Genomic DNA, 26030 nt, shown 5'->3' with positions numbered 1-26030 from the left:
GGCACCCTTCTAGGTGTCAGGGACACAGCAGTGAACGAGACAGATGCATTCCCTATCTTCTGGTGCTTACAGCTCAGGAATTAACTAATCTCATGAACAAATGGTCAGGGAGGGCTTCCCAGAGGAATGGACATGAGCTGGGATTGCAGGTGGGCAGGAGTTAGCCAGGCAAAGAGGGGAGGGAAGGGGTCAGCGCTTGGCACTGGGGAGCAGCGTTTGAGCACTGTGGGAAGTTAACTAAATTCTCGGAACCTTGGTTTCCTGTTCTGTGAAATGGGGTCATAATGATGGTACTGGGAAATTGAGGGCTACTGACTCCCACAGTGGGTTCATGAGTATTTCTGAGCACCTAGTGTCCCTGAAGCATAGATTTGATGGTTATGTTTTAGTAGGTGCTTACAGTGTGGCAGGCACGGCACTGGCCGCTGGAACACGTGCTCTCTGCTTCAGCATCCCCATTTCACAGGTGAGGAAACCGAGGCTGTGAACCATCCACTTTCGCATCACATGGTTGCTAAATGTGGAGCTTGGAACTTGAACCCTGATCTGGGGGCCCCGAAGCTGGCTTGGTTGGCCAGGAGTAAGCCCCAGGCTCCCGATCTGGGGACCCAGTGTGACTCTGACGCCCTTTCTCCTCCAGCTAACGTCCAGGGTAGCTGGACCCGAGGCAGACTCATGTTTCCAGGTCCCTGAAAGAGGCTCTGTTGCAGCTCCTGCCGGGGGTTGGCGGCCAACCACATCTGGGAGTGGCCACCCCGAACCCCTGTCATTACAACAGTGGCTTTGAAGAAGCTGGCAGCAGTGCTGTTTGCCCACGTGGGAGGGGGCTTCCTGCAGCCGGCCTGACTCCCCTCGTGTTCCCTTGCAGGCCGAGCAGTGCAGACAGGTCCAGGGGCAGCATGGCGGATCCCAGCGAAGGCCCCCGCGTGGGGCCTGGGGAGGTAGCCGAGCCCCCTGGGGATGAGAGTGGCATCCCCGGCGGGGAGGCCTTCCCCCTCTCTTCGCTGGCCAACCTGTTCGAGGGGGAGGACGGCTCCCCGTCACCCTCTCCGGCCGATAGTGGTCGCCCCGCCGGCCCAGGCGATGGGCGACCAAACCTGCGCATGAAGTTCCAGGGCGCCTTCCGCAAGGGGGTGCCCAACCCCATCGACCTGCTGGAGTCCACCTTGTATGAGTCCTCGGTGGTGCCTGGGCCCAAGAAGGCGCCCATGGACTCGCTCTTTGACTATGGCACCTATCGCCAGCACCCCAGTGACAACAAGCGGTGGAGGAGGAAGGTCATAGAGTGAGTACTGCTGGCTGCCTGGCCGAGGGTCTCCTCTGTATTGAATCCATCCATCCATCCGTCCATCCATCCATTCACCCATCCATCCATCCTTCTATCCATTCATTCATTTGTCTACCTATTCACTCATCCATCCATCCACCTATCTGTCCACCTTTCTGTATACTTGTCTATCCATTCATCTGTCTGTCCACTTATCCATCCATCTGTGTATCCATCCATTATCTGCTCATTCATTCATCCAGCTACCTATCTTTCCACCTAGCCATCCACCTGTCCAGTCCGTCCATCCATCCATCATCTACTCATTCAAGTATCTATCTACCCATCTATCCATCTGTCATCTATCTGGCCAGTCATCCACTCATACAACAAACCTTCCATTTATCCACCATATACTTACCCAAAATCCATCCATTCTCCCATCTACTCACTGTTTCTGTTCATCCAGCCAGTCAGCTATCAAACTATTCATAATTCATTCATTCATTTCATTTCCATGTCTTTCTTTTGTTCTCTCTTTCTCTGTCATCAGCTACCCATCTTCCCATCTGCCCATCCACTTGTCCCATTCATCTGTCCATCATCACTCATTCAAATGTCTATCGACCCATCTATTCATCTGCTATCTCTCTGCCCAGCCATCCACCCATGAAAACCTCTCTCAGGCCTCTGTGTGTGTCTGGAGGACAGTCTTGAAGTCTGCAGATGTCCTGTTGTCACCTGGTCCTCCTCTGTTCCCCCTTGCTGATCACAGACTCATTTATGCCCTTGGATGAAGCCCACTCACCTCCTCAGCCCTTGCTTTGTTTCCTTTATTTATTCACTGAGCCACCCATTTGTTCGGTGACTGTTTCTGGAGTACCCACCACATGCCAGGTAGGGCGGTTGGCCCTGGGGCTCCAGGGGTGAGTCAGACCAGCTGTTACCCCTACTCAGCTCAGACACTGAGTAGCTGTCACTGGTACCTTCAGTTTGGAGGGCAAGACAGGTAATAAGCAAGTGATTAGACAATTAACTTTGGGGGAGGTGCTGAGGTGGGAGAGGGGAGCTGATACAGGAAAGGTAGTCCAGGAGGGCTTCCTGGAGCAGCCGACATTTAAGCCCAACGCTAAGGGGTGAAAAAGGGCAGCCACACAGCGGGGGGGTGGTGGGAGGAAGGTATTCCAGGTAGAGGGAAGTGCGTGTACAGGGGCCCAAGGCTACAGAGGCTCAATGTATCCAAGAAATGGGGCCTCGCAGTCCACATGCTGTACTGGACAAATTGCATCACCTCCACTCAGAGGTGGAAACAGGCCCAGGGCAGCAAAGTGCCCTGGTGTCCCATCCCTCCAAGATCCCATTGGAAGCTGGTGGGCTCCCTGTCTCCCTTTCCCCTCCCTCAGATCCCCTCCTTCAAGCCCTCATCCCCACCATTACCCCAGACAGCCAGGGCTAACGGCTTTGGGAGTGCTGCAGAGGAGTTGGGAGGGGGGTAAGCGGCTGAGGTCTTCAGAGACCCCGAAGGCTGCCTCGGTGAGGACTGGGGGCGAGGGTGTTATTTCATTTCATTTTTTGGCTCAAAGGTCACAGTTCAGGAGCAGATAAAATGGGGACTGCCCTAGCCTGTGTGCCCCTGTCGTCAGGAAGCACCTCTTCCCCCTTCCCTGGCCCCCCATCACTGGAGGCGCTGCCCTGGGGTGTAAACTGGGGCCCGGGCAGAGGAAGGAGGGAGAGCGGCTGTCCACTGCCCCTGGTGAGCCGCTGGCTTTCTCTGCCCTGAAGCCCCTGCCTCAGTGTCCCTTCCCCCTCTGGCCCCGCCACCTCTGTCGTGGTTCACTCTCTGCTCCCCTACAGCCCCTCTTCTCCCTCCCCATCTCCGCCTCTTTTGCTTCTCCATCCTGTCTTCATTTCACAGATTGTTCTTCGCCCTCGTACGTCCCGGGCACTGGGTGTGTGAGGACACGACGCAGGGCATCCCTGCCCTCATGGTGCCCCTGGGCCACTGCTGTTCCAGCTCTTTGTCTCTCAAAACCTAGCACACAGTAGGTGCCCAATGAATGTTTATTGAATGACTGAATGAATGTGTGTTTTTTCCCTTTTTTCTTTCTCCATCGCTTCCTCTCCCCCAGCCCTCTCCATCTTGTTCTATCTCCACCTGCCTCTGTAGCTCGGCATTTCTCCCACACATACAGACTCTGGACACACAGTAGGCACTAAATAATAACAGGAATATCAGCTAACATTTATTGGGTGTTTACTTTGGTGGGGCCTGGACTAAGCACCTATGTGCATGGCCTCATTTGTCTCAAATGTTTGTTGAATGAATAAATCAAGGAGTGAATGATTGAATAAAAGATAGAGTTGCTTTATCTTTTAGTCTGGTGTTCCTCCTTTATTTTCTTAGTATCTTTGTCTCTTCCAGTCTCTGGATTCTTAAGTACTTAGTAAATGACAAATGGATGGATGGAGGGTGGGTGGATGGGTGGATGTGTGGATGGGTGGATGGATGGATGGATGGATGGAAGACTGGATGGGTGGGTGGGTGGGTGTGTGCGTGGATGGATGGATGGATGGATAGGTAGATGGATGGATGGGTGGATTGATGGGTGAATGGATGGGTGGATGGATGGATGGATGGATGGATGGATGAATGGATGGGTGGGTGGATGGATGGATGGATGGATGGATGAATGGATGGGTGAATGGATGGGTGGATGGATGGATGGATGGATGGATGGATGAATGGATGGGTGGGTGGATGGATGGATGGATGGATGGATGAATGGATGGGTGGGTGGATGGGTGGGTGGGTGGATGGATGGGCTGTGTGTTTCTTTCTGTCTCCAACCAACACACAGTAGGTACCAGGTAGAGTCTATTGGGATAAAACATTCCTTTGTGTCTCCAGATGTCTTTCTCCTCTCAGTCTGGTCCCTCCCTAGGGCTCCAGCTGCCCCCACCCCACAATCCCTGGGCCCCTAAGGCTAGAGACTGTGGGGTGGGCAGAGGATGAGCCCTCCTATCACCCGGCTTCCTCCCCCTTCAGGAAGCAGCCACAGAGCCCCAAAGCTCCCACACCCCAGCCGCCTCCCATACTCAAAGTCTTCAACCGGCCTATCCTCTTTGACATCGTGTCTCGGGGCTCCACCGCTGACCTGGACGGGCTGCTCCCCTTCTTGCTGACCCACAAGAAGCGGCTGACTGACGAGGAGTTCCGGGGTAAGCCACCCAGGAATAGCAGGTGGGCCAGCTGGGGGTTGGGGGAGGCCTGGCATTGGGGGCCCCCTTTCCCCTCAGCATTTTCCCTTGGGTTAGTGGGCTGCACTAGCCAGGAAGAGCACTGGACAGGGAGTCTGGTCCTGTGTGTCCTTTACCATATTACTTAACCTCTCTGCGCCTTTGCTGCCTTTCTTTGTTCATTCATTCAGCCTTCATTTATGAAAAGATTAGTGTCATAGATGAGCAGAGTCTACCTACCTGGATTCAGATCCCACCATTACCACTTAAGGGACGTGTGGCCTCTCTGGGTCTCAGTTTCCTCATCTGTACCCTGGGGAATAATAATAGCATAGTCCTGGCCTCTGAGGACAGAGAATTCCATAGTGCCAAGCACAAGGCAGCTGGGGTCCCAGGAGCTCCTGCCCCCTCTGAGGGGAGCTCTGGAGGCGGGAGCAGGGCATTCTTGCTTCTGCTTTGAGGCTCTGCCCCCCTCCCCGCCCAGCTTTCCGGCTCCCCGCTATAGGCTGGAGCCCAGCACCATTGCCCTGGGACGTACTCAGCCCGGACAGCTCACTCTCCAGCCTCGTCCAGGCTCAGAACACCCACCTCGGGGCACTAGCTCCCTCCGCTACCCCAGGGCTTCCCTGCAAATCGGGGAAGGTGGCCTGTGAGCCTCTCCATCCAATTCAGCCACCTGCTATGTGCCGGCTGCCAGGTGAGCTGTAATTAACTGGCCTAGTGACCCCACAAATCCATATAAGATGTCGAGAATTGTGGCACCTGCTAGGAAGGAGGGCCTGTCTCGGGTGGGCCGGCCATGGTAACAGCTCGGGGCTGACGAAGCTTCAGGGAGATCAGGGGCCATTTTTGGAGACTTTAGGTACTTCAAGTAAATTAAGTGCGAAAGTAGGCTGACCGGGTCTGCAGTATATTTTTCACATATACCTTTATCAACCAGATTCTTTGAACACCAAAACGATACGATGCTGTATCATTGTGTCCATCAGAAGAGAATTACCGGACTTATAAAAAATATTCATTCATGGTGCCCAGCCAGGTGGTGTGGCCTCGTTTGGGGCACGAGCTTAGAGTTGCGGAGAGGGTCTCTGTGATGGTGTGAATCTCATTTGGAGATAACCCACATTTAAGCCCTGGCCAAATGGCCCCACCTGGCCCCCCAAGTTCACCTGGCAAAAGGGGGGAGCTTTGGGGCGGAGTGAACACCTGTGAGATGGGGATCATGGTGCCTGTGCTTCGGTGGACAGAGCAGCGCCAGGCTGGGCTTGCCAAGGCTTCTGGCTTCTCCTGAGTTCAGGACTGAGCTGAAAGGGGGCTCTAAGCCTAGTCTGGGAACCCCCAGGCCAGTGTGTCTGCATGAGGGTGGGTGGGGGACCCTAAGATAGGCTGGGAGAGGGCCCTGAAATTGTACAGAATAATGCATCTGTAGAAGGGGCTTTACCGTGAGGCCCATTAATTAGGCTTCAGGCCCCTTGCTTGCTCTGGCCCCTTGTAGCCCTAGACCTAATCTGGAACTTGTAATTGTGTGTTCGCTTTCATTAACAGGATCCCCAAATTGTGTCTCAGGCTCCACAAAACCTGGATTTGCCCCTGTGGGTTTTTCTAGCCAGAGGCTCGTGAGCTCATTGATTCTTAGGGGAGTCAGTGACCAGCCCTCCCCTCCGCCCACACATAACCTCGAACTTGGCAGTTAACTTAGGGCCCTTGGTTCCAGCCTCCCCTCATCCCCACCGTGGGCAGAGCCACTTCGCCACCTGCTGGTGGAGTCCATAACTGCAACCCCTCCCCATTTCTGGGTAGCTGCCGTTCTTGGTGTCTTATACCAGGACCCAGGCTATCAGCCCCGGACCCTGCTACAGCTTGGGCCTGGGGGTGTGGAAGTCCAAATCCGGGGTCTAGTTCCACATCCCACACAAACCACTTGAGTTCCTGTGGTTTGGAATTGCCTGCAGTGCCCAGCTTGCCCCTTCGCTGAATGTGTATTAATTCAACAAGTGGTTATTGGGCACCTATCAAGTGTCAGGCTCTGTGCTGGTGTGGGGCAAAAGTGGTGAGTGAAGCAGATATGACCCTGTCCTCACGTTGCTCTCAGTCTTGAGGGTGAGACCAACTTGATCAAGCAATCACAGAAATAAATACACAATTACAAACTGTAATGTGTGTCCACAAGAGGCTGTATTGGACAATTTGACCTAATCAGGAAAATCTGGGAGAACTTCCGGGAGGAGGTGACACGAGCTGAGTCTGAATGAATTGCAGTTAGCCAGGTAAAAAGAGGTGGGGGAAGGATTAGAGAGGAGGTGAAAGAACAGCATGTGCAAAGGCCCTGTGGCTAACCATGACCAGAGTTGGACTCAGTCACTATGTGGAAAGTGGATTAAAGGACGTCCAGAGAGGCTGGTGGAAACCAGGAATGTGAGAGAAATGGTGGCTGGGCCAGGTTGGCGGCAGTGGAGATGGAGCGTGGTGGAGGGGTTGGAGAAATAGGTAAAATTTGTGGGACTTGCTGGTGGGGGGGTGGATGTGGGGAGAAGGGAGGACAAAGATAAGAGTGGCACAAAAGTTTTGGCTGGCTGGGGACACCATCATCTACGAAGGGGACACATGTAGACTGGTTTGGGGTTTGGGGAAGGAAAGATGCCGAGGTCAGCGTGGAGAATCATGAGTTGCCTGACAATTAGAAAACGGACTGATTGAGTGTGGGTGTGTCTGGACAGAATCCCCAGGGGCCTCGGCCAGCATTTGGGGTCCCCTCCCCCTTATGCAGATGGGGAACTGGAGTCCGTTATCATTCAGTACATAGTTACCTGGTGTCGACTCTGGGCTGGGCCCCAGGGGTGTAGCGAAAAGCAGCCAGAACGAGGCTTGTCCGAGCAACCTCACTCCTAGGAGCGGTGGGACAGAAATTCAGGTCTCTGCGTTTTCCCCACTTCCCAGCACCTAGGGAGAGGCTCTAAAACATTTCTCGTGGAGTAATAACTGCAGCAGTATTACTTATTGAAGACTCCTATCTGCCTGGCTCTGGGCTCATCAACAAATACCTATTAGCTCACGATTTCCCTTTTATATATATATATAAATTTATTTATTTATGGCTGCGTTGGGTCTTTGTTGCTGTGCGCGGGCTTTCTCTAGTTGCGGCAAGCAGGGGCTATTCTTCGTTGCGGTGCGCGGGCTTCTCATTGCGGTGGCTTTGCTTGTTGCGGAGTGTGGGCTCTAGGTGTGTGGGCTTCAGTAGTTGTGGTTCGTGGGCTCAACAGTTGTGGCTCGCCTGCTCTAGAGTGCAGGCTCAGTAGTTGTGGTGCACGGGCTTAGTTGCTCCGTGGCATGTGGGATCTTCCTGGACCAAGGATCGAACCCATGTCTCCTGCATTGGCAAGCAGATTCTTAACCTCTGCGCCACCAGGGAAGTCCCACAATTTCCCTTTGTAACCTCAATTTAGCTAGACAAGAAACTGAAGCAGAAAAGGTCACACAGAAATCAGGAGCAAAGCCCAATTCGAGCCCCCAAAGACCTGACTCCAGAGCGGGCCCCTCAGCCCACACCTGCCTCTCCCATTCCTCATCCCTTTCCTGATCCCCGTCCTGCATCTGGCCGTTTTGCCCCCTGCCTGATTCACAGGGGAGTTCTCTTTTCATTGACTTGCTCTTTTAAAGATATAAATCAACTCATGTCACCATAAAAATTAATACAAGGGAAAGAAAATTGCAAAGGAACAGTAAGCGTTAGTGGGAGGTGTTAAGGACTCATTAGGACAAAACGAAGACTGACTTCACAGGAGGGATTTGACAAGCGGATGAAACCTTGTACACATGGGTTTTTACTGTTATTATTGCTGCATCTGCAGAAGCCCCAAAATCCTCTAAGGTAATTTCACGTTCACTATGGCTCACGGCCTCCACTTTGGGGAACGCTGCACTCCCTTCTGCTCCCCTCTATGGGCACCAGTGTAATCGCTTCATGGGAAAAGGATCTATGTGCAAATAGGCAGGCAAAGACTGCCTCCTGGGTCTGCTTTTAGAGGTTCACAGTCCTCATTAACAGATTAAAGGTTCTGAGAAGTCCTGTAGTGAAGAAATACGGTTGGCTTTGTTTAACTCAGCATTCCCTCTTTTTATTTGATTTTTTAAAATTCTCTCCAAATATGCTTTGGTAAACACCAACCTCTCTACAGGCTGCAGCTTCCCACGTTTTAAAAAACTTCTGCTCCTCTGAGTTTATTTGACCTTCTCAGTACCATGGGGAGCAGATAGGGAACAGGCTCGGAGAGGAGGACCGACACGGCCAGGACGTCTGGCTCCCTGCCCAGTGCCCTGTCCCCAGCTGCCCAGCAGTTTGGGTCACGGGCCGAGCGCCCCTCTCCTGCACGTCTCTCCTCACAGAGCCATCCACGGGGAAGACCTGCCTGCCCAAAGCCCTGCTGAATCTGAGCAACGGCCGCAATGACACAATCCCTGTGCTTCTGGACATCGCTGAGCGCACGGGCAACATGCGCGAGTTCATCAACTCGCCCTTCCGGGACATCTACTACCGAGGTGAGGCCCTGGGCCGGGCGGGGGTGGGGGGCACCGTCTCCACTTGTCCAACCATCCCCCCAACTGAGAGCTTCAGTCTGGGCCCCAAGTGCCAGCACGTCCCCAGGAACCAATTGTTGAATGAATGAATGAACAGACGAAAGAACAATAACTACCCCTTCCAACTTTGATATTTTGAGTTTCAGAATCAAAGGTTCCAAGGTTCTCAGATGCAATGAGCCAAAGGGGCCATGAACTTGGAAATCTGGACCCAAGATGCTCAGGTTCTGGGTACTCTGAGGCTTTGTTGTAATAGTTCTATGAACCAACAGCTCAGAAAGGCACAGGTGTCACCAGTGCCAGCTCCCTGGGTCTAAATTCTGAGATCTATGAATCCAACTTGACCTTTCAGATTCCTGGATATGCAGATTCAAAGGCTGTGAATTTTATATCCCAAATTCTGTGAGACCATGATGCCGTTGTTTCCTCTAGGATGAAAGCCTCTTATGAGTCTGAAAAGTTCCCACATTTGGGACCCTCCAAGTTGGATATCCCTTGAGCCTAAGATTCTGCTTGCATGATGCAGCAGATCTGGGACCTCGGGCATCAGAGACTCCACATCCGGGAATGTCTGAAGGTCTATTTGCTGCCCTCGGGTGGATTTCTCCCTTTTGCACCCCAGTGCCTCCCACGACTGGTCGGGTCTCTGCCCCTGGTGACTGTCCCCCACCCCATCCCAGGCCAGACTGCCCTGCACATCGCCATTGAGCGCCGCTGCAAACACTATGTGGAGCTCCTGGTGGCCCAAGGTGCCGATGTTCACGCCCAGGCCCGGGGACGCTTCTTCCAGCCCAAGGATGAGGGAGGCTACTTCTACTTTGGTGAGGAGGGACCCGGTGGGGCCTGGGGCCCACGGGGGAGAGGCTGGGGGCGGGGGGTCTATGGTAGTGCTGGCAGCCCTGACCCCTCCCCAAACAGCCAGGGCTGCGCTGGCCACGGGCCCAGACAGCACCCGGTACACAGGCTGCCTTGCTGGTCTTGGTCACTGAGGTCTTGTCTTTGAGGAGTAGAGAATCACCACACTGCCCCGAGCCTCAGCTTCCCCATCTCTACAGTGGGGATCGTGATGGGATCCGAGGGCTGTGATGGGGTGTCCCCGCCCCTTAGCACTCGCACCCTCCAGTCTGACTTAAGCTGGGACTGATGGTCGCATTGCAGGGCCCAAATTCCATCACCGCCATGGGTCCCAGTTGGACCCATGAAAGATTTTAAATTTCACCCCTGCTCAAAGGCACATGTTATTTGGGGTTCAGGCACAAAGTCCCTTAAAGAATCCCTCACGGCCTCCAAGTCACACGCCCCCCCCGTCCCCCGCCCCCCCCCCAAATAGCTGCCTCCGTCTACCCGGGGGCATCGCCTCCAGACACGTGCAGTCGGCCGGGGCTCGTCCACGTTGACCGTGGGCACTGCGTCCATTGTCACGGCGTCTGCCCCTGAGTGTCCGCCCCCGGGGCCCCGTCACTGACCGCCCCCCCACCCACAGGCGAGCTGCCCCTGTCGCTGGCGGCCTGCACCAACCAGCCCCACATCGTCAACTACCTGACAGAGAACCCGCACAAGAAGGCGGACATGCGGCGCCAGGACTCCCGTGGCAACACAGTGCTGCACGCGCTGGTGGCCATCGCGGACAACACTCGCGAGAACACCAAGTTCGTCACCAAGATGTACGACCTGCTGCTGCTCAAGTGTGCCCGCCTCTTCCCCGACAGCAACCTGGAGGCCGTGCTCAACAACGACGGCCTCTCGCCCCTCATGATGGCCGCCAAGACGGGCAAGATCGGGGTGAGTGCAGGGCCGGGGGCACACACCCATTCTTGCCCCTCCATTCACACATACACACACACACACACACACACACACACACACAGGGGAGGGACTGATGCTGGCATGCATTATTATTAATATACCACCCACCTCCCATCCTGCCAACCCCATTGTGCAGATGTCCCAGCTCAAGAACCTGCTATGGCTCCCTATTGTCCAGCCAAGCTATTCAACCTCATCCCAGAGCCTCTCTGCTCCTCCCACCCCACTGGATGCTCACTGCCCCGTTCCCACCAGCCAGGGCAAGCCACTGACAGAGAACTGAGTCCCAGAGCTGCAGCCCTGCAGTACTCCCCTCTACTCCATGGCAGGGGTCCTGGCTCAGCCTCTAACCTGCTGAGTGGCTGTGTGCCAGTTGCTTCCCTCTCTGGCCTCACAGCACAGGGCCTAGAGCAGGATTTCTCAGCTTGGGCACTACTGACATTTGGGTCTGGATGTTCTGGGGTGTGGGGCTGCTCTGTGTCATTGTGGGATGTTTAGCTGCATCCCTGGCCTCGACCCACTAGATGCCAGTAGTACCTCCCACCGATTGTGACAACCCCAAATGTCTCCAGACATTGCCAAATTGTCCCCTGGTGGGGGGCACCCATCGCCCTGATTGAGAACCAAATCTGGGGTTCTCTAGAGTCAGGAGTACCTGGGTCCAAGGCCAGGCTCTGCCACTTCCCAGCATGTCACCTCAGGCATCTCACCTCTCTGTGCCTCTGTTTCCTCATCTGTAAAATGGGGATAACAATAGTGCCCTGTGGTATAGTGTTCTGACAACTCAATGAGGTGATCCACTTAAAGCTGTTAATAAAGATCCTGGGATGGGTAATAAGTGCTCAATAATCGGTAAGGTTTATTATTCCTCTAATAAAAATATAGCAAAAAATTACTAAAATCACAATTATACCAGAGTCCTGAGGCGGTAGAAAAGGCCTAGGTTTAAAATCTGTCTTTGCCTATTGGACTCTGTGGCCTGGGGGGACTCCCACCTGGATCTGTTCCCCGGTTCCCCTGTGTGTAAGCCAGAGATAGTAGGAGTAGCAATAAGAAGGACCGAATAGGATAATTATTACTAGATTTAACTGATCAGTAAGATTGATTAATTGCTGTTTTAATTATATAAAGAAGATACTCATGACAACTCAGGTTTTTAAGGCTGACCTGGGTTCAGTCTGGCTTCAGTGGGCTGTGTGGCCTCAGGGGACATCCTTCTTTTCTCTGAGCCTCTGTTTGCTCATCTGTCAACCAGGATGGTAAGGGTAGGAATTAAACAAGATGATGTGAGGAAAGGGTCCAGCATACAGCAGGTGCTCAGTAAATATTTTACCCTTCCCTCCATCCTGCTCTCTGGGGAGGTGCTATTTGATGGACTGGCCCAGCTCCCAGGGTCGCTCCAATGTGTGTGGCCCAGCAGCAGTGCTCCCTGCCCCCCAGAGGACCCCGTGACCCTCCCTCCTCCCATGCAGATCTTTCAGCACATCATCCGTCGGGAGGTGACAGACGAGGACACCAGGCATCTATCCCGCAAGTTCAAGGACTGGGCCTACGGGCCAGTGTATTCCTCACTCTATGACCTCTCCTCCCTGGACACGTGTGGGGAAGAGGCCTCTGTGCTGGAGATCCTGGTGTACAACAGCAGGATCGAGGTAGGCATCAGGGCAGGAGATGGGGCCCAGTGAAGGAGGGGCCCAAAGTGGTGGGTCTGTGAACTGGATGCAAAAGAAGAAGCCAACTAAGTGCCCAGAACAGCATCTGGCACTGGGGGGCAATGGGAGGTTGTAAGGGTTGGGCTTCAGGGGCAAGCAGGACTGGTTCAGGATCCTGGCTCTGTAACTTACGTGCTGTGTGACTCAGGACAAACGACCCAACCTCTCTGAGTTGCAGCTTCCTCTTTTGTACCATGTGGATAAAGATAGAGCATTTCCCATTGGGTTGCTGGGAGGACCAAATGAACAGCCTGGCGCAGGGTAAACATTAGGTGTCAGCTATTATCATTAGCATTTGTTATATGAAGTTTTTAAAAGCTCTTTTTTTTGACTTAGGAATATCTTATGAACATCGTTCTGCACCATTAAATATTCTTCTGCAATATCATTGCTGCGTGGAAATGTACCACATTCTAATTAACCATTCCTCTATTCTTGGTCATTTGGGTTTGTTTCTGCACTTAACTATCAGGAGTAACACTGCAGTGACATCTTTGTGACTACATAATTGCACAAATCCTTGATGATAAAGAGACTCAAGTCGTTAAAGGGACAGGATACTGTACAAATGGGGCAGAAAGTGCTGGGGCCTGGGTGCAGAAGGTCTCCCTTCTAGCCCCGGCTCTGTGAGCCTGGACAGATGCCTTTCCCCTACCAGAGCTCACTTCCCTCATCTTTGAAATTAGTGACCAACTTGATTTAGATTGGGGATGGTGGGAAGTTTAGCATCTCTGCTGCAAACTCTGATTGATTGGTAGTGTCTGCCCAGGGAACTGTATAGAGAACTATTGTGTGGGACTCAATTATTGACGTCTGTCCTGGGTTCAGAAATGGAAAATTGTGGTGAGTCAAGTATTTATTATCCTTGGGCTAAATTTCCAAGTCCCACTTCCTGAATCAGAACTTCTGAGGTTGAAACCCAGGGATTTATATTTTTAACAAGCTCCATAGGTGATTTTGCTGCCAGCGGCTTGGCACCATCCACAGATTGGAGTTTGGGGACTACAAGAATAGATATTCTTTAGGGATCTTTCTAGCTCTGGGTTCTATGAGTCTAGAACAGGCTGGAAAGGTAAGTTGGGGCAGAATTGGGCAGAGCCTCGAATGCTGAGCCCAGAAGTTTGGGTGTCGTTGAAGAATGAGTTAGGAGGAAAAAGTGCTCCCAGGGCAGAGGGTGGGGGAAGGCGTACTGGAGTCAGCCTGTCTAGCCCCCTGACCACCCCGACTTCCACAGAACCGCTATGAGATGCTGGCCGTGGAACCCATCAATGAACTACTTCGGGACAAGTGGCGAAAGTTCGGGGCCGTTTCTTTCTACATCAACGTGGCCTCCTATCTGTGCGCCATGGTCATCTTTACCCTCACCGCCTACTACCAGCCTCTGGAGGGCACTGTGAGTGACCGCGAGCCAGGCAGAAGCTGGGGCACAACGGGGTCCCCCGTGGGAGGGACTGGAGAAGGCTTAGGGATGGATAGGGGGAATTCCCTGGCAGTCCAGTGGTTAAGACTCCGTGCTCTCACTGCTGAGGGTCTGGGTTCAGTAAATCCCTGGTCGGGGGAACTAAGATCCCACAAGCTGTGTGGTGCAGCCGAAAAAAAAAAAAGAAACGGATGGGGAGGTGCCTACCCCACACCGAGGGGGAAGAGGGTGAGGGAGGAGGCTCCACAGGGCATAGATGTTCGGGGCATTGGGGAACATATGGATCTGGGACCGGATGTTGGTGGGGCTGGGGGAGGACTTGCATGCTCCCTGCCCCGCAGCCGCCATACCCTTACCTCACCACGGTGGACTACCTGAGGCTGGCCGGCGAGATCATCACGCTCTTCACCGGGGTCCTGTTCTTTTTCACCAACGTGAGTACTTGGCCTCCCCCCTCATCCCCCCGCCCACCCTGCCCGTCCCCCTCCTCTCCCTCCACCTCTTTTAGCTCCATTCTCCTCCCCTCTGCACTTCTGTCGGCTCCACCTCTCTCACATGTCCCCTCCCTTCCTCCAGATCAAAGACTTGTTCATGAAGAAATGCCCTGGAGTGAATTCTCTCTTCGTCGATGGCTCCTTCCAACTACTCTAGTGAGTAGAGGTCCCTGGGGTGGCAGCTTCTGGGTGAGGAAGGTGGGGTTGGGAGGGACATCATCCAGGTTTGGTGGTGGGATGGGGGCTGACTCTGTTAGGAGTGAATTCACCCAGCCTGATCAGGACAAGGCCAGTGTCAAGCAAAAGGGTCTTCTGGTTAAAGCAAGATTCTGATTGCTAAAGAGTTATCACCATATACACCATGGATAGAAATAATTTAACCTCTTATGCTTGTGATTAATCGCTAATGTCTGCCAGGAGTGCCCATGTTAAGAATCTTGAGGCTGTGTCTGTGTTTAGTGGGAAAGAGTGCTGGGATTGATTAATGATGTCTGCCTAGGGCACAGGATGTGTTGTTACGTGTGTGTTACTTCTTTTCCCTTTTCCTTAGAGTTAGAGAACAATGAAAATTCACTTAGCCACAAAATCACCACTGAACACCCCTGAATCTTTCTCTACCAATTCCAAAGGACATCACTTTGGGTTCTGGTAGGGCCTCAGGGCCATTACACACGTATCAGTTGCCAATTAATTGAGCGTTCTGGTTAACAGGATGCTGGGGAACCCAGTGAATCCACATGGTTTCTCTTCCGGGTGTCATTGGGCTGTCCTACTACCTAGAGGGCTTGAGGGCATGCCTCCCCCTCCAGGGCCTCATTCTCCCCTCTCCCCTTTGGCCCCTCTTGTGATCTCTGCTGCCCTGTAGCTTCATCTACTCTGTGCTGGTGATAGTCTCGGCAGCCCTCTACCTGGCGGGGATTGAGGCCTACCTGGCCGTCATGGTCTTTGCCTTGGTCCTGGGCTGGATGAACGCCCTTTACTTCACCCGTGGGCTGAAGCTGACGGGGACCTATAGCATCATGATCCAGAAGGTATGGGGTGGGGGGGTTCCCTCTGGACTTGCATGTCCTCGGAGGAAGCCACACACACCACATATGTACAGACAGTGCTGGCGGCCTTGAGGCTGTGGGGTGCTGTGGGGGCAGTGGGCAGGGCCTGGACATCGGAGAGGGACAGAGTGGAGCTGGAGAGAAGATTTGGGATGAGGTGTTGGGAAAGCGAGAAACCACGTGTCTCATCTTTGCCTCCATATTCCCGCCGGGGTCTTTAGATCCTCTTCAAAGATCTTTTCCGCTTCCTGCTGGTCTACTTGCTCTTCATGATTGGCTACGCTTCAGGTGAGCTCCGGGTGCCCAGGTGGGCCTGGCGGGGTGGTACCGGGACTGGAGCGGCCACCACAATGTGTGGAGGAAAATGACCAGCGTTTGTAGAGTTCTCATTGTGTGCCTGGCACTGGGCTAAGTCCTTTCCCATTCCTGCCTCATTTAATCCTCCCAACAAGTCTGTAAGAGAAGTGCCTTTCTTATCACCTTTTACAGATAAGGAAACCAAGGCTTAGAAAGGTTAAATAATGTGCCCAAGTTCAAAAGCTAGGGAATGGTAAAACTGGTGTCTTAGCTATTGTTGCAAAAGAAGCCACCCAAAACTTAGTGGCTTAAAACAATTACCACTGATGATTACGTTCAAGTCTGTGGCCCAGCTGGGTGGTTGTGCCGACCTGGGCCAGGTTTGGCTAATCTTGATGGGCTCCTGTGTCTGTGCTCAGCTGGCGGGTTGGCTGCTGGCTGACTGGTGTAGCTAGGGGGTGGCCTCTGTTGGGGGTGACTTCGCTGTCTTCCCCAGGGTCACTCATCTCCAGCCGGCTAGCTTGGACTTGGTCACATGGTGGTCTGAGGGTTCCCAGAATGTGAGCAGAAGTGTTCAAGGTCACTGCCTGGCACAGCATCAATTCTGCTTCACCCTATTGGCCAAAGCAAGTCTTAAAGCCAGCCTTGGTTCAAGGAGTGGGGAAATAGACTCTACCCTCTTGGTGGCAGGAGCTACAAAGCCACATTGAAGGGGTGTGGTTACAGGGGAGGGTGCCTTTTAATCATTCATCTACCAGCCCAGGTCTTTCTTTTTTTTTTTTTTTTATAAATTTATTTATTTTATTTTTGGCTGCGTTGGGTCTTCGTTGCTGCGCGCGGGCTTTCTCTAGTTGCTGCGAGCGGGGGCCGCTCTTCGCTGCGGTGCGCGGGCTTCTCACTGCGGTGGCCTCTCTTGTTGCGGAGCATGGGGTCTAGGTGTGCAGGCTTCAGTAGTTGTGGCTTGCAGGCTCAGTAGTTGTGGCGCATGGGCTTAGTTGCTCTGCAGCATGTGGGATCCTCCCGGACCAGGGCTCGAACCCGTGTCCCTGCATTGGCAGGTGGATTCTTAACCACTGCGCCACCAGGGAAGCCCCAGCCCAGGTCTTTCTTAAGGCTCAGCACTGGCTCCCTCTAATAGGCTTTCTCCTTGATGACCTGATGCTGTGGGACCTCAGTGGCACAGACCATGGGGGAAGGACCAGGGATGGGGAAACTAATCAAGCTGTTGGGCTGGTTCCCAAGGGGTGGGTGATCTGCCATCCAATGCCCAGTCTCCAAAAGGGAGTGACCAACTCAGGCTTCACCAGGCCACATTCACATCTGAGGAGGTTGGTCTAGGAACCAGCACTGGCAGCAGGAATCTGATGATGGTGATATTTTAACCCAGATGGTGCCAAGGCTCTGTGTGGATTATTTTGGAGAAGGAGAACTGTGGCCTTAGCTTAGCTGGGGAGAGAAGGACAGGGTCCAGCTGCCCCTACCAGGAGTAGGACTGGAAAGAACTAGACAGATTGTCAAGGGTTCTCCAGTGGTTTGAAAGTCATATCAAGAGTCCAGCCGTACCACAGTCCTAAATATAGAAACTGAGGCAGAAACCTAGCGGTTAAAGTAGCAACTTAGTGGTCAGCTTGGTCCCAGGGCTTCTCCTGCTAGGGAACACTAGATCTGCATTCTGAGGCTGACATATCCCAAACATGGTATGTGTGCTGCTGTTTTCCACTATTGTGCCCATGACAGACATTGCTAATGGATCACAGAATCCTTCTCAACACATATTTCAGCAGTCGCTACAGAATTGAATAGCAGTAGTATATGAGTTGGAACCTGCTTACTGTAATCCCAGGTTGAAGGCATGGTGACCGTCTATGCCCCACTGACTGAAGGGGCTCAGCCCCCTCGTGCTCCCTGCTGTGAATGGTGTAGGAGCAGATGCAGATGTTGGTGCTAAACTGTGTTGAGAAGGACTCTGAAGCTTCGTCTGGGTTTAGTGGGAAGGGATGAACACCACGATCAGTTTGAGATGTCTGGAGGGGGTGAGGGCCTTAGTGAGAACGGCTTCTTCCACCCTTCCTCTCTGAGCTGCCGTGAGCTGGGAAACAGGAGCATGTGAGAGAGTCTGCCCCCAGAATGCTGGCATTCCAGGCTCCCGAGACCTCTAAGGACAACAGGCTCGATGAGGTTTTTCTTAGCCTTGGCACTGCTGACATTTGGGATCAGATAATTCCCTGTGGTGGGAACTGTCCAGTGCATGGTGGGATGCTGAGCAGCATTGCTGGTCTTTTTAAAAAAATTTTTTTGGCCATGCCGCATGGCACGCGGTTTCTTAGTTCCCTGACCAGGGATCGAACCCACGCCCCCTGCAGTGGACGTGCGGAGTCTTAACCACTGGACCACCAGGGAAGTCCCAGCATCCCTAATCTTTACCCACTAGGTGCCACTAGTGTTCCCCCCTCCAGCTGTGACAACCAAAAATGTCTCTAGACCTACCAAAGGTGCCCTGGGGGAAAAATGACTCCTGGTTGAGAACCACTGGACTAGGTCCTGGGAGCCTCTTCCTTGTTAACAAGAGTTTGTGGACAGAGCAAAGGCTTTGCATGCAGAAGGGCCCAGATGTGACTGCTGGCTTGGCTTCCACGCTCAGTAACCTTGGGCCAGCGCTATCCCCTAACCAGGCCTCAGCGTTCCCCTCCATCAAATGGGAAGGGTCCTCCCCACTTCTCAGCCGGCGTCCTCACCCTCGGTGAACATCACCGCCGTCCCTCCCACAGCCCTGGTCTCCCTCCTGAACCCGTGTGCCAACATGAAGATGTGCAGCGAGGACCACACCAACTGCACAGTGCCCACGTACCCCTCGTGCCGTGACAGCGAGACCTTCAGCACCTTCCTCCTGGACCTCTTCAAGCTGACCATCGGCATGGGCGACCTGGAGATGCTGAGCAGCACCAAGTACCCCGTGGTCTTCATCATCCTGCTCGTCACCTACATCATCCTCACGTTCGTGCTGCTCCTCAACATGCTCATCGCCCTCATGGGGGAGACGGTGGGCCAGGTGTCCAAGGAGAGCAAGCACATCTGGAAGCTGCAGGTGAGGCCCCAGGGCTCCCATCCCCACCCTGCCCGCCACTCTTCTCCTTCTAAGATGGGCCCAACTGACCCGCCTCACCTCCTCGGCCTTGTGCTCTAGGCGAGCCACACCATCTCATTCTGCCTCCACTGCCCTGTCTGTAAAATGGGCACCGAAGACTGCCATCTGTTCCCCAGAGCCGCCTAACACATTTCCAGGTGGCTTCTTGCCTGACCACTAGCAGTGGGCTCAGATTCCCTCGTGGTCCGGTTTGTGGTATACAGTCAGCTTCACGCGGCTCCGCTGAGTGAGCTCTGTCGGCACAGGAAATGCTCAAAGAGCATCACATTTCACATTTCAGTGAGGGTTCTGCAGTGAGCATGGGGTGGGGCAGCTTCCGTGCCCCACCCTGGCCCAAGAGACAAGGCTGGCATGTGTACAGGCCACCCCAGAGCCGGGAAGCATCAGCAATCCCATCAGAGGGGCTTTTACCAGCCCAGGGGGAGCTTCCAGGTTCCCCACCTGCCCCCCGCCAAGCAGATGTGGTTGGATATAGGTGTGGGCCTCGTGGGTGCTGGGGAGCTGCTGCCTTTGCTTCCCACAGGTTGCCGTGCAGTCCTAGACAGCAGAGGCCCTGGGCGTGGGGGTCACAGCCCGCCTGGGTGCATGCAGTTCGAGAACTGGGGTTCCCAATAAATTCAGTGTCTCTGCAAGGCCCGGGAACGCAGCGTCCACATTTACCATCACGTGGTACATTTCCAGGAAAAGGCGCAGTGAGAAAAAACTCCAAGGTCCTCCTCCCAGGTCTGGGTCTCAGGGAACCATCTGGACCTGCTCTTAACCTTTATCCATACCGCTTACTTCCCTGGGCCTCAGTTTCCCCACTGAGTATAACTCATAAGATGCCACTGGCAGCCTATGGACTGGATTTGACCAGCCCAGATTTATTTTTTTCCTGCATCACCATATTTTTTTTTATTAATGCAAAACTTTTAAATTAAGAGATGTCATAGAAGAATCCAGATTTCTGGCCTTTCTTGAACGGTTGGAAGCCTGGCAAGGTGAACTCACATTCCTGCCTGGCAGCGCTCAGATAGATGAGAGGTGGCTGCTTCCTTTACACGGGGTGGGGGACCTGCACCCCCCGGTCTGCCCCAGTCCCCACCCCTCCCTGGGGATGCCCAGCACCGAGGGGACACATGGTGTCCTGGGGCACAGGATGTTGATCCTTCTTCATTCATTTTCTTCTGCCAGGCCCCTGTGGGTATTTGAGTTTTTAATCCAGAGGCAGTGGGAGCTGGGAAGCCTAGTTCTTTACCCAGACTGGCCCACTGAATCATTCCTGCCTTGAGAGCAGTTAGGCGAGGCTGGGGGCGGCTCACCCACGCCTGCCCACCGTCCTCCCCTCCCCGCAGTGGGCCACCACCATCCTGGACATCGAGCGCTCCTTCCCTGTGTTCCTGAGGAAGGCCTTCCGCTCCGGCGAGATGGTGACCGTGGGCAAGAGCTCGGACGGCACTCCAGACCGCAGGTGGTGCTTCAGGTGAGGCCGGGTGAGTGGGCAGGGCAGGACCATTGGGCCTCCTTACGTTTTCTACCCATTGCCACTTCCCGAGCCACTGAGGCCCCCATGGGCCCAACCAGAACTCAGTTCCACCGGCTGATCTTGAGCCAGTTGGTTTAGTTCTCAGCCTTGGTTTCTTCATCTGTGAAATGGGGACAATGATAGCATCACTCCCTCAGCCATCTGTGTGGATTAGACAGGTTGGCACGTGAGATGTGCGCGGCCAGCACCTGACGCACGTTGGGACAGACTCCCCCCCCACCCCGCCCCCCCACGCAACCAGTGTTACTGCTCTGTCCTTTGCTGGAGGAAGCGGACTCAGAGGCGGGTTCTCATCACAGGGCACCACCCTCTGTCGGCGAACCAATGGGGTGGGTTTCAGGTCTCCGGCTGAAAGGGGGAATCTGAGTTATCAGCAGCTTCCAGGGCTTGGGATGTTACCCAGATGCACAGGGAATGCCAGCTTCTTAGGGGAACCCCTGGGTGAATCTTTTCTTTTAAGGGGACTCTGTAATGTGGTTGCCAGCACAGAGCGTAAGCATCATGTTTGGAGTCAGGCAAAGTCAGTTTCTGCTATGATAGCCCCCACCTCACAGGCCAGCTAGTCAGTCCTGTTCAATTTGAATTTGAAGTTCAAGCCCTGACTGTGATTTATCAGCTTTGTAACCTTGGATGAATAGTTCAAGCCTCAGTTTCCTCATCTGTAAAATGGGAACAGAGAATGTATCTTCCTTGCTGGGTCCTGACCCATAGGAAAAAATGCTCAAAAAATGGAAACTGAATGAAAATAACTTAAAAATAATTTTAGAAAGGAAAAATTATCTTGAGCCCATTTGGGCCCAAAAGGGTATAACCTTACTTTAGGAGGGTGTCTCAATAATAAGAGTGAGAATATCAAGAAGGAGGGTGTCCATCTTCAGATGAATGGATATATACCCGTACAAATAAGGTCTTTCCACACAATGGAATATTATTCAGCCATAAAAAGGAATGCAGTACTGATCCAGGGTACATTGTGGATAAAACTTGAAAACATGATGCTAAGTGAAAGCAGCCAGACACAAAGGCCACATGCTGAATGATTCTACTTACATGAAATGTCCAGAATAGTTAAATTCATAGAGAAAGAAAGTAGAACAGAGGTTACCAGGGGTTGGTGGGAAGGGGAATGGGGAGTTATTGCTTAATGGGTACAGAATTTCTGTTTGGGGTGATGAAAATGTTTTGGAAATAGATAGGGGTGATGGTTGCACAATCTTAGGAATGTATTTAATGCCATTGAATTGTACACTCAAAAGTGGTTGAGGGGAACTTCCCTGGCGGTCCAGTGGTTAAGACTCCGTGCTTTTACTGCCAGGACAGACACCTGGCAGGGAAACTAAGATCTTGCAAGCTGCGTGGAGCAGCCAAAAAAAAAAAAAAAAGTGGTTGAAATGGCAAATTTTATGTTATATATATTTTATCAGAATAAAAAAAAGGAGGGTATGCCGGGAGGCTGGAACAGGGATGCCGCCTGGGGGTGGGGAAGGGGTGCTGTCTCTGGGGGGCTCCCCTTGACCCTCTCTCCGCTGTGGCCCCACCAGGGTGGACGAGGTAAACTGGTCTCACTGGAACCAGAACTTGGGCATCATTAACGAGGACCCCGGCAAGAACGAGAACTACCAGTATTACGGCTTCTCGCACACCGTGGGCCGCCTCCGGAGGGGTGAGTGGAGGGCGGAGTGGAGGGGTGGGGGACATTCAGGGGTGCAGAGCGGGAGCCCTGGTCCTCCTCATCACTGGTTTGTTTTGAGCAGTCCTGTTCCTTTTCTGGGACTCAGTGTTCACATCTGTAGAATGGAAGGGTCCGATGGGCTGGCCACTGAGCTTCCTCCGCTGCTTGTGAAGGCCTGGGGCCCCTCCGTTCCACTCAGCTGAGTGCATGAGATGCAGTGGAGAGGTCATGGGCACTCAGGCCTCCTGACCCAGGCTTGAATTCTTATTCTTTCATTTACTCCTGTGTGTTCCTGGGCAGACTCTGTGACCTCTCTGAGCCCCACTTTCCACCTCTATAAAACAGGGATAATATACCTCCCCCTTTAGATCACTGTGGAGTGCCCGGTACACAGAAGGTACTCGATATATGCATGTGCACTCTCCGCCAACCCTCACCCTTCCCTCCGCCGCGCTCACTACAGATCGTTGGTCCTCGGTGGTGCCCCGCGTGGTGGAGCTGAACAAGAACTCGAACCCGGACGAGGTGGTGGTGCCTCTGGACAACGTGGGGAACCCCAGCTGTGACGGCCACCAGAAGAGTTATCCCCCCAGGTGGAGGACTGACGACGCCCCCCTCTAGGGGCTGCCGGCAGGAGTAGGGTCCCCTCCACTGCCCATTTCTAGTCCACCCGCATTTCGGCGGCGCCTCCTGGGGTGTCCCCCGCACCCTCCTTCGACCCCCAGAGGTGAGGGCCAGATGGAGATGCCAGGGGGGCCCCAGGACCCTCTGGTCCCCAGGCTCCTGCCTCCAGCCCCACCTCCCCACCCGGGCACGGGGCTCCTGGCCACCTGTCTCACTCCCATGGAGTCACGTAAGCAACACCAGTCTCTCCGCCCACCGGGGCTCAGACCCTGGCCTCTCCATTTATTTATTTGCTCTGTTCTCAGGAAAGTGGCACAACCTCCGCCCCCAACTGGAGCCTGGCAGAGGCCTCAGGCCCCCGTCCCAGGTGCACTGCCGCCGGCTAAGCCCCCGGCCCCGCCCCACGCCCTGGCGGCACAGGCCACCCTGGGCTGGAGCGGGGTGGCTTTGCTGAAGGGCCGGGCCGTCGGGGTGGGGCTGCGCCTTCTGTGTGTTCTGTAGGGGATTGTTGGTGCTCAATAAATGTTCACTGATTGTGGAGACGGTGGGGAAGACGGTAACAGGCACGGGGATGACAGCACAGAGATGGACGAGCTAAGAGATGCTCGCGTCGGGGGGATGGGGCGGTGGGGATGAGAACAGAACGAGGGTTAGTAGTAACGACCAAGGTGATGTTTAGGGTGATGGTTGGTGGGGGCTGGACAGGGGTGGTGGCCTGAGAGATGGAGGTGAGAGTGGAGTGTGATGGGAAGGTAGAGACAAAGGGAGTGAGGAGAGGAGGAGTGCTGGCGGAGGGATAGTGATGCTGGGGGGAGATAGTAAACCTATCGAAATGCTGGGAGGGGGTAATGACACTGGTGGGGGAGAGTAATGCTAGTGGGGAGACTGTAAAGCTCATCATGGGGTAGTGATGCTGGTGGGGGAACACTGATGTGCTGGTGGGTAGGAAAGCTGCTGGGAGAGGGCAGAGCAGAGGCGGAGATGACAGGCACAGAGATGGGTGAGCCATCCAGTGTCAGCAGCGGGGTGACGGTGAGGATGAGAGCGGCCTTAGTAAGGACAGTGGTGGTGACTGGAGCCGTGAGAGTGCTTGTGGATGGGACCGCGTGCCGTCGGGGCTGTGAATGTGAGCTGGAGTTGAAGGCCGACCTGCTTCCCTTCTGAGGGCAGCCATTCTTCCCAGGGTCACACGCCGCTGCTGATCAAGCCCCCAGGGCAGCTCCAAGCCTCTGGGCATGAGGAGGGGGCCCCAAAATACCCCATCCTGCTGCTCCACGCTGAAGTGGAGGAATCTGCAGCCAGCTGAAGTTTCCCTCTGACCTCCCAGGTTCCTGGTCCCGGCTTGGACTAGGTCTTACTTCCTCTCTGATGCTTCAGTTGAGAAGAGCTTGGGTCTCTGAGGACCTGGCCAAGGGCAGCTGCAGTGGGAGACGCACAGGGCGTGGGGTCTATAGACCCGAGTTCACACCCTCAGCCGAAACTGTGGCAATGGGTCACTTTACTTTGGGCCTCCATGTCCCCGTCTGTCAGAAGGATGTCATATAGTCTGTTCAGCTATATGAGAATGAAGGGGAGACTCATTGTATTACCGCTGAGGGTGGCTGAGGGGAGCCAACCTTCCCACAGACGCATTCTTTCCATCTCCCTCTACGTTGCTGATGGGCAGGGGCTGATGGACTTCCAGGGGCTGATGGGCTCTCCTCGTGATCCAGGGATGACCCAGCTCCTCCCAGGGCTACTTGCTTCCTCATTCCATCATTCTCAATGGAGGTCCCAAGAGCCACTCTGATTGGACGGACTTGGGTCACATGTCATGCCTGAGCCAATCCTGTGCTGGGGGATGGGATGCCCTCCGGCTGAGCCAAGCCTTCTGGGTAACCGTGGGTAGGACCTAAACGCTGATCCTCAGTGTCCTCATCTGTAAAATGGGGCACAGCTTTTGTGAAGGTCAGGTGATTCCCTGGGCTTTTCAAAGAAGAGAGGATTGTGGTTGTGGTGTTCAAACAGTTATGTGTTTGGGGCAGCAAGTCAGAAAACTTACACTGGCTTGAAGAAAAGAATATTTATTGTCTCGGCAGGAAGTCCCAAGTTAGGGAGGGCAGTAAGGCTGGTTAATTGAGTCTCTGTGATTCATTAAGGGTTCTGCCAGCTCATTTATCCCTTCAAACATTTATCAGGCACTGTGCTAGGCACTACCCACCAGATGTGCTGCCTTTTTCCTCACACAGGCCTCCATCAAAGAAACAAGATGGCGCCACTGTTTCAGGAATCACATCCAGATTCGGCAGCATCCAGAGGAAGAAGGAGAAATGGTTCTTCCTGTGTCTCTTTTTTTTTTTTTATTTTTTTTTTTTTATTTTTTTTTTTAATTTTTATTTTTTTTTTTTTATAGCTACTTTATTTATTTATTTATTATTTATTTTTGGCTGTGTTGGTTCTTCGGTTCGTGCTAGGGCTTTCTCTAGTTGCGGCAAGCGGGGGCCACTCTTCATCGCGGTGCGGGGACCGCTCTTCATCGCGGTGCGCGGGCCTCTCACTATCGCGGCCCCTCCCGTTGCGGGGCACAGGCTCCAGACGCGCAGGCTCAGTAGTTGTGGCTCACGGGCCCAGCTGCTCCGTGGCATGTGGGATCTTCCCAGACCAGGGCTCGAACCCGTGTCCCCTGCATTAGCAGGCAGATTCTCAACCACTGCGCCACCAGGGAAGCCCCCTGTGTCTCTTTTTATGAGGGAGGAAACCTTTCCCTGAAGTCCCCCAGCCAACCTCCCCTCTTGTATTATTGGCCAGAATTGTGTCATGTGTCCCATGCTTCAGCCAATCAGCAGGCTGGAAGCAGCAGTTGTCCTAAAGCAGCAGAAGGCAATATGGAGAAAGGTAGTTTCCCCAGCCAGGTCTCGGTTCTGTGGGAAAGGAGGATGGGGAAACCAATATTGCCTAGGCAGCCAGTAACATCTGCGACAATCCTTCTCCCAGATGCCCACCCTCTGCCCCATCTGGGCAACATTGTCATGGAAAACGGCTCTGACTTATTCTGGGGCTATAAAGAGGTCATTTCTCTAGGGGGTTTTGTGATGGGCTGGCCCACGAAATCAAAACACCCTCTCAACTCAAAGAGACTCCATAAATTATTGAGGTGAATGTTTAATTCATTCATTTTTTAAAAAATAACGAAATAATTGTAGGCTATGAATTTTCCTCTGAGAACAT

The 26030-nt window shown here is 53.6% G+C and overlaps 1 protein-coding gene across 1 annotated transcript in view; it reads left to right on the top strand.

Moving 5' to 3' along the window:
- The window catches only part of TRPV4 (transient receptor potential cation channel subfamily V member 4), a 36402-nt gene extending 13074 nt beyond the window's left edge, over positions 1 to 23328 (top strand). The window contains exons 2-16 of the mRNA XM_057526750.1: positions 869 to 1285; positions 4314 to 4486; positions 8888 to 9040; positions 9760 to 9900; positions 10563 to 10861; positions 12358 to 12537; positions 13832 to 13990; positions 14359 to 14451; positions 14594 to 14667; positions 15377 to 15542; positions 15782 to 15848; positions 18626 to 18942; positions 20337 to 20464; positions 22069 to 22190; positions 22663 to 23328. Of these exons, the coding sequence (XP_057382733.1) occupies positions 900 to 1285; positions 4314 to 4486; positions 8888 to 9040; positions 9760 to 9900; positions 10563 to 10861; positions 12358 to 12537; positions 13832 to 13990; positions 14359 to 14451; positions 14594 to 14667; positions 15377 to 15542; positions 15782 to 15848; positions 18626 to 18942; positions 20337 to 20464; positions 22069 to 22190; positions 22663 to 22820 (2616 nt within the window). The 5' untranslated portion in view covers positions 869 to 899 and the 3' untranslated portion in view covers positions 22821 to 23328. The remainder of the gene's footprint in view (positions 1 to 868; positions 1286 to 4313; positions 4487 to 8887; positions 9041 to 9759; positions 9901 to 10562; positions 10862 to 12357; positions 12538 to 13831; positions 13991 to 14358; positions 14452 to 14593; positions 14668 to 15376; positions 15543 to 15781; positions 15849 to 18625; positions 18943 to 20336; positions 20465 to 22068; positions 22191 to 22662) is intronic.
- Positions 23329 to 26030: the final 2702 nt, after the last annotated feature.

Source organism: Balaenoptera acutorostrata, chromosome 13 (assembly GCF_949987535.1).
Source record: "Balaenoptera acutorostrata chromosome 13, mBalAcu1.1, whole genome shotgun sequence".
Classification (NCBI taxonomy): Eukaryota; Metazoa; Chordata; class Mammalia; order Artiodactyla; family Balaenopteridae; genus Balaenoptera; species Balaenoptera acutorostrata.
The sequence above is the reverse complement of the archived record's forward strand: the minus strand, read 5'-3'. Positions and strand labels throughout refer to the sequence as shown.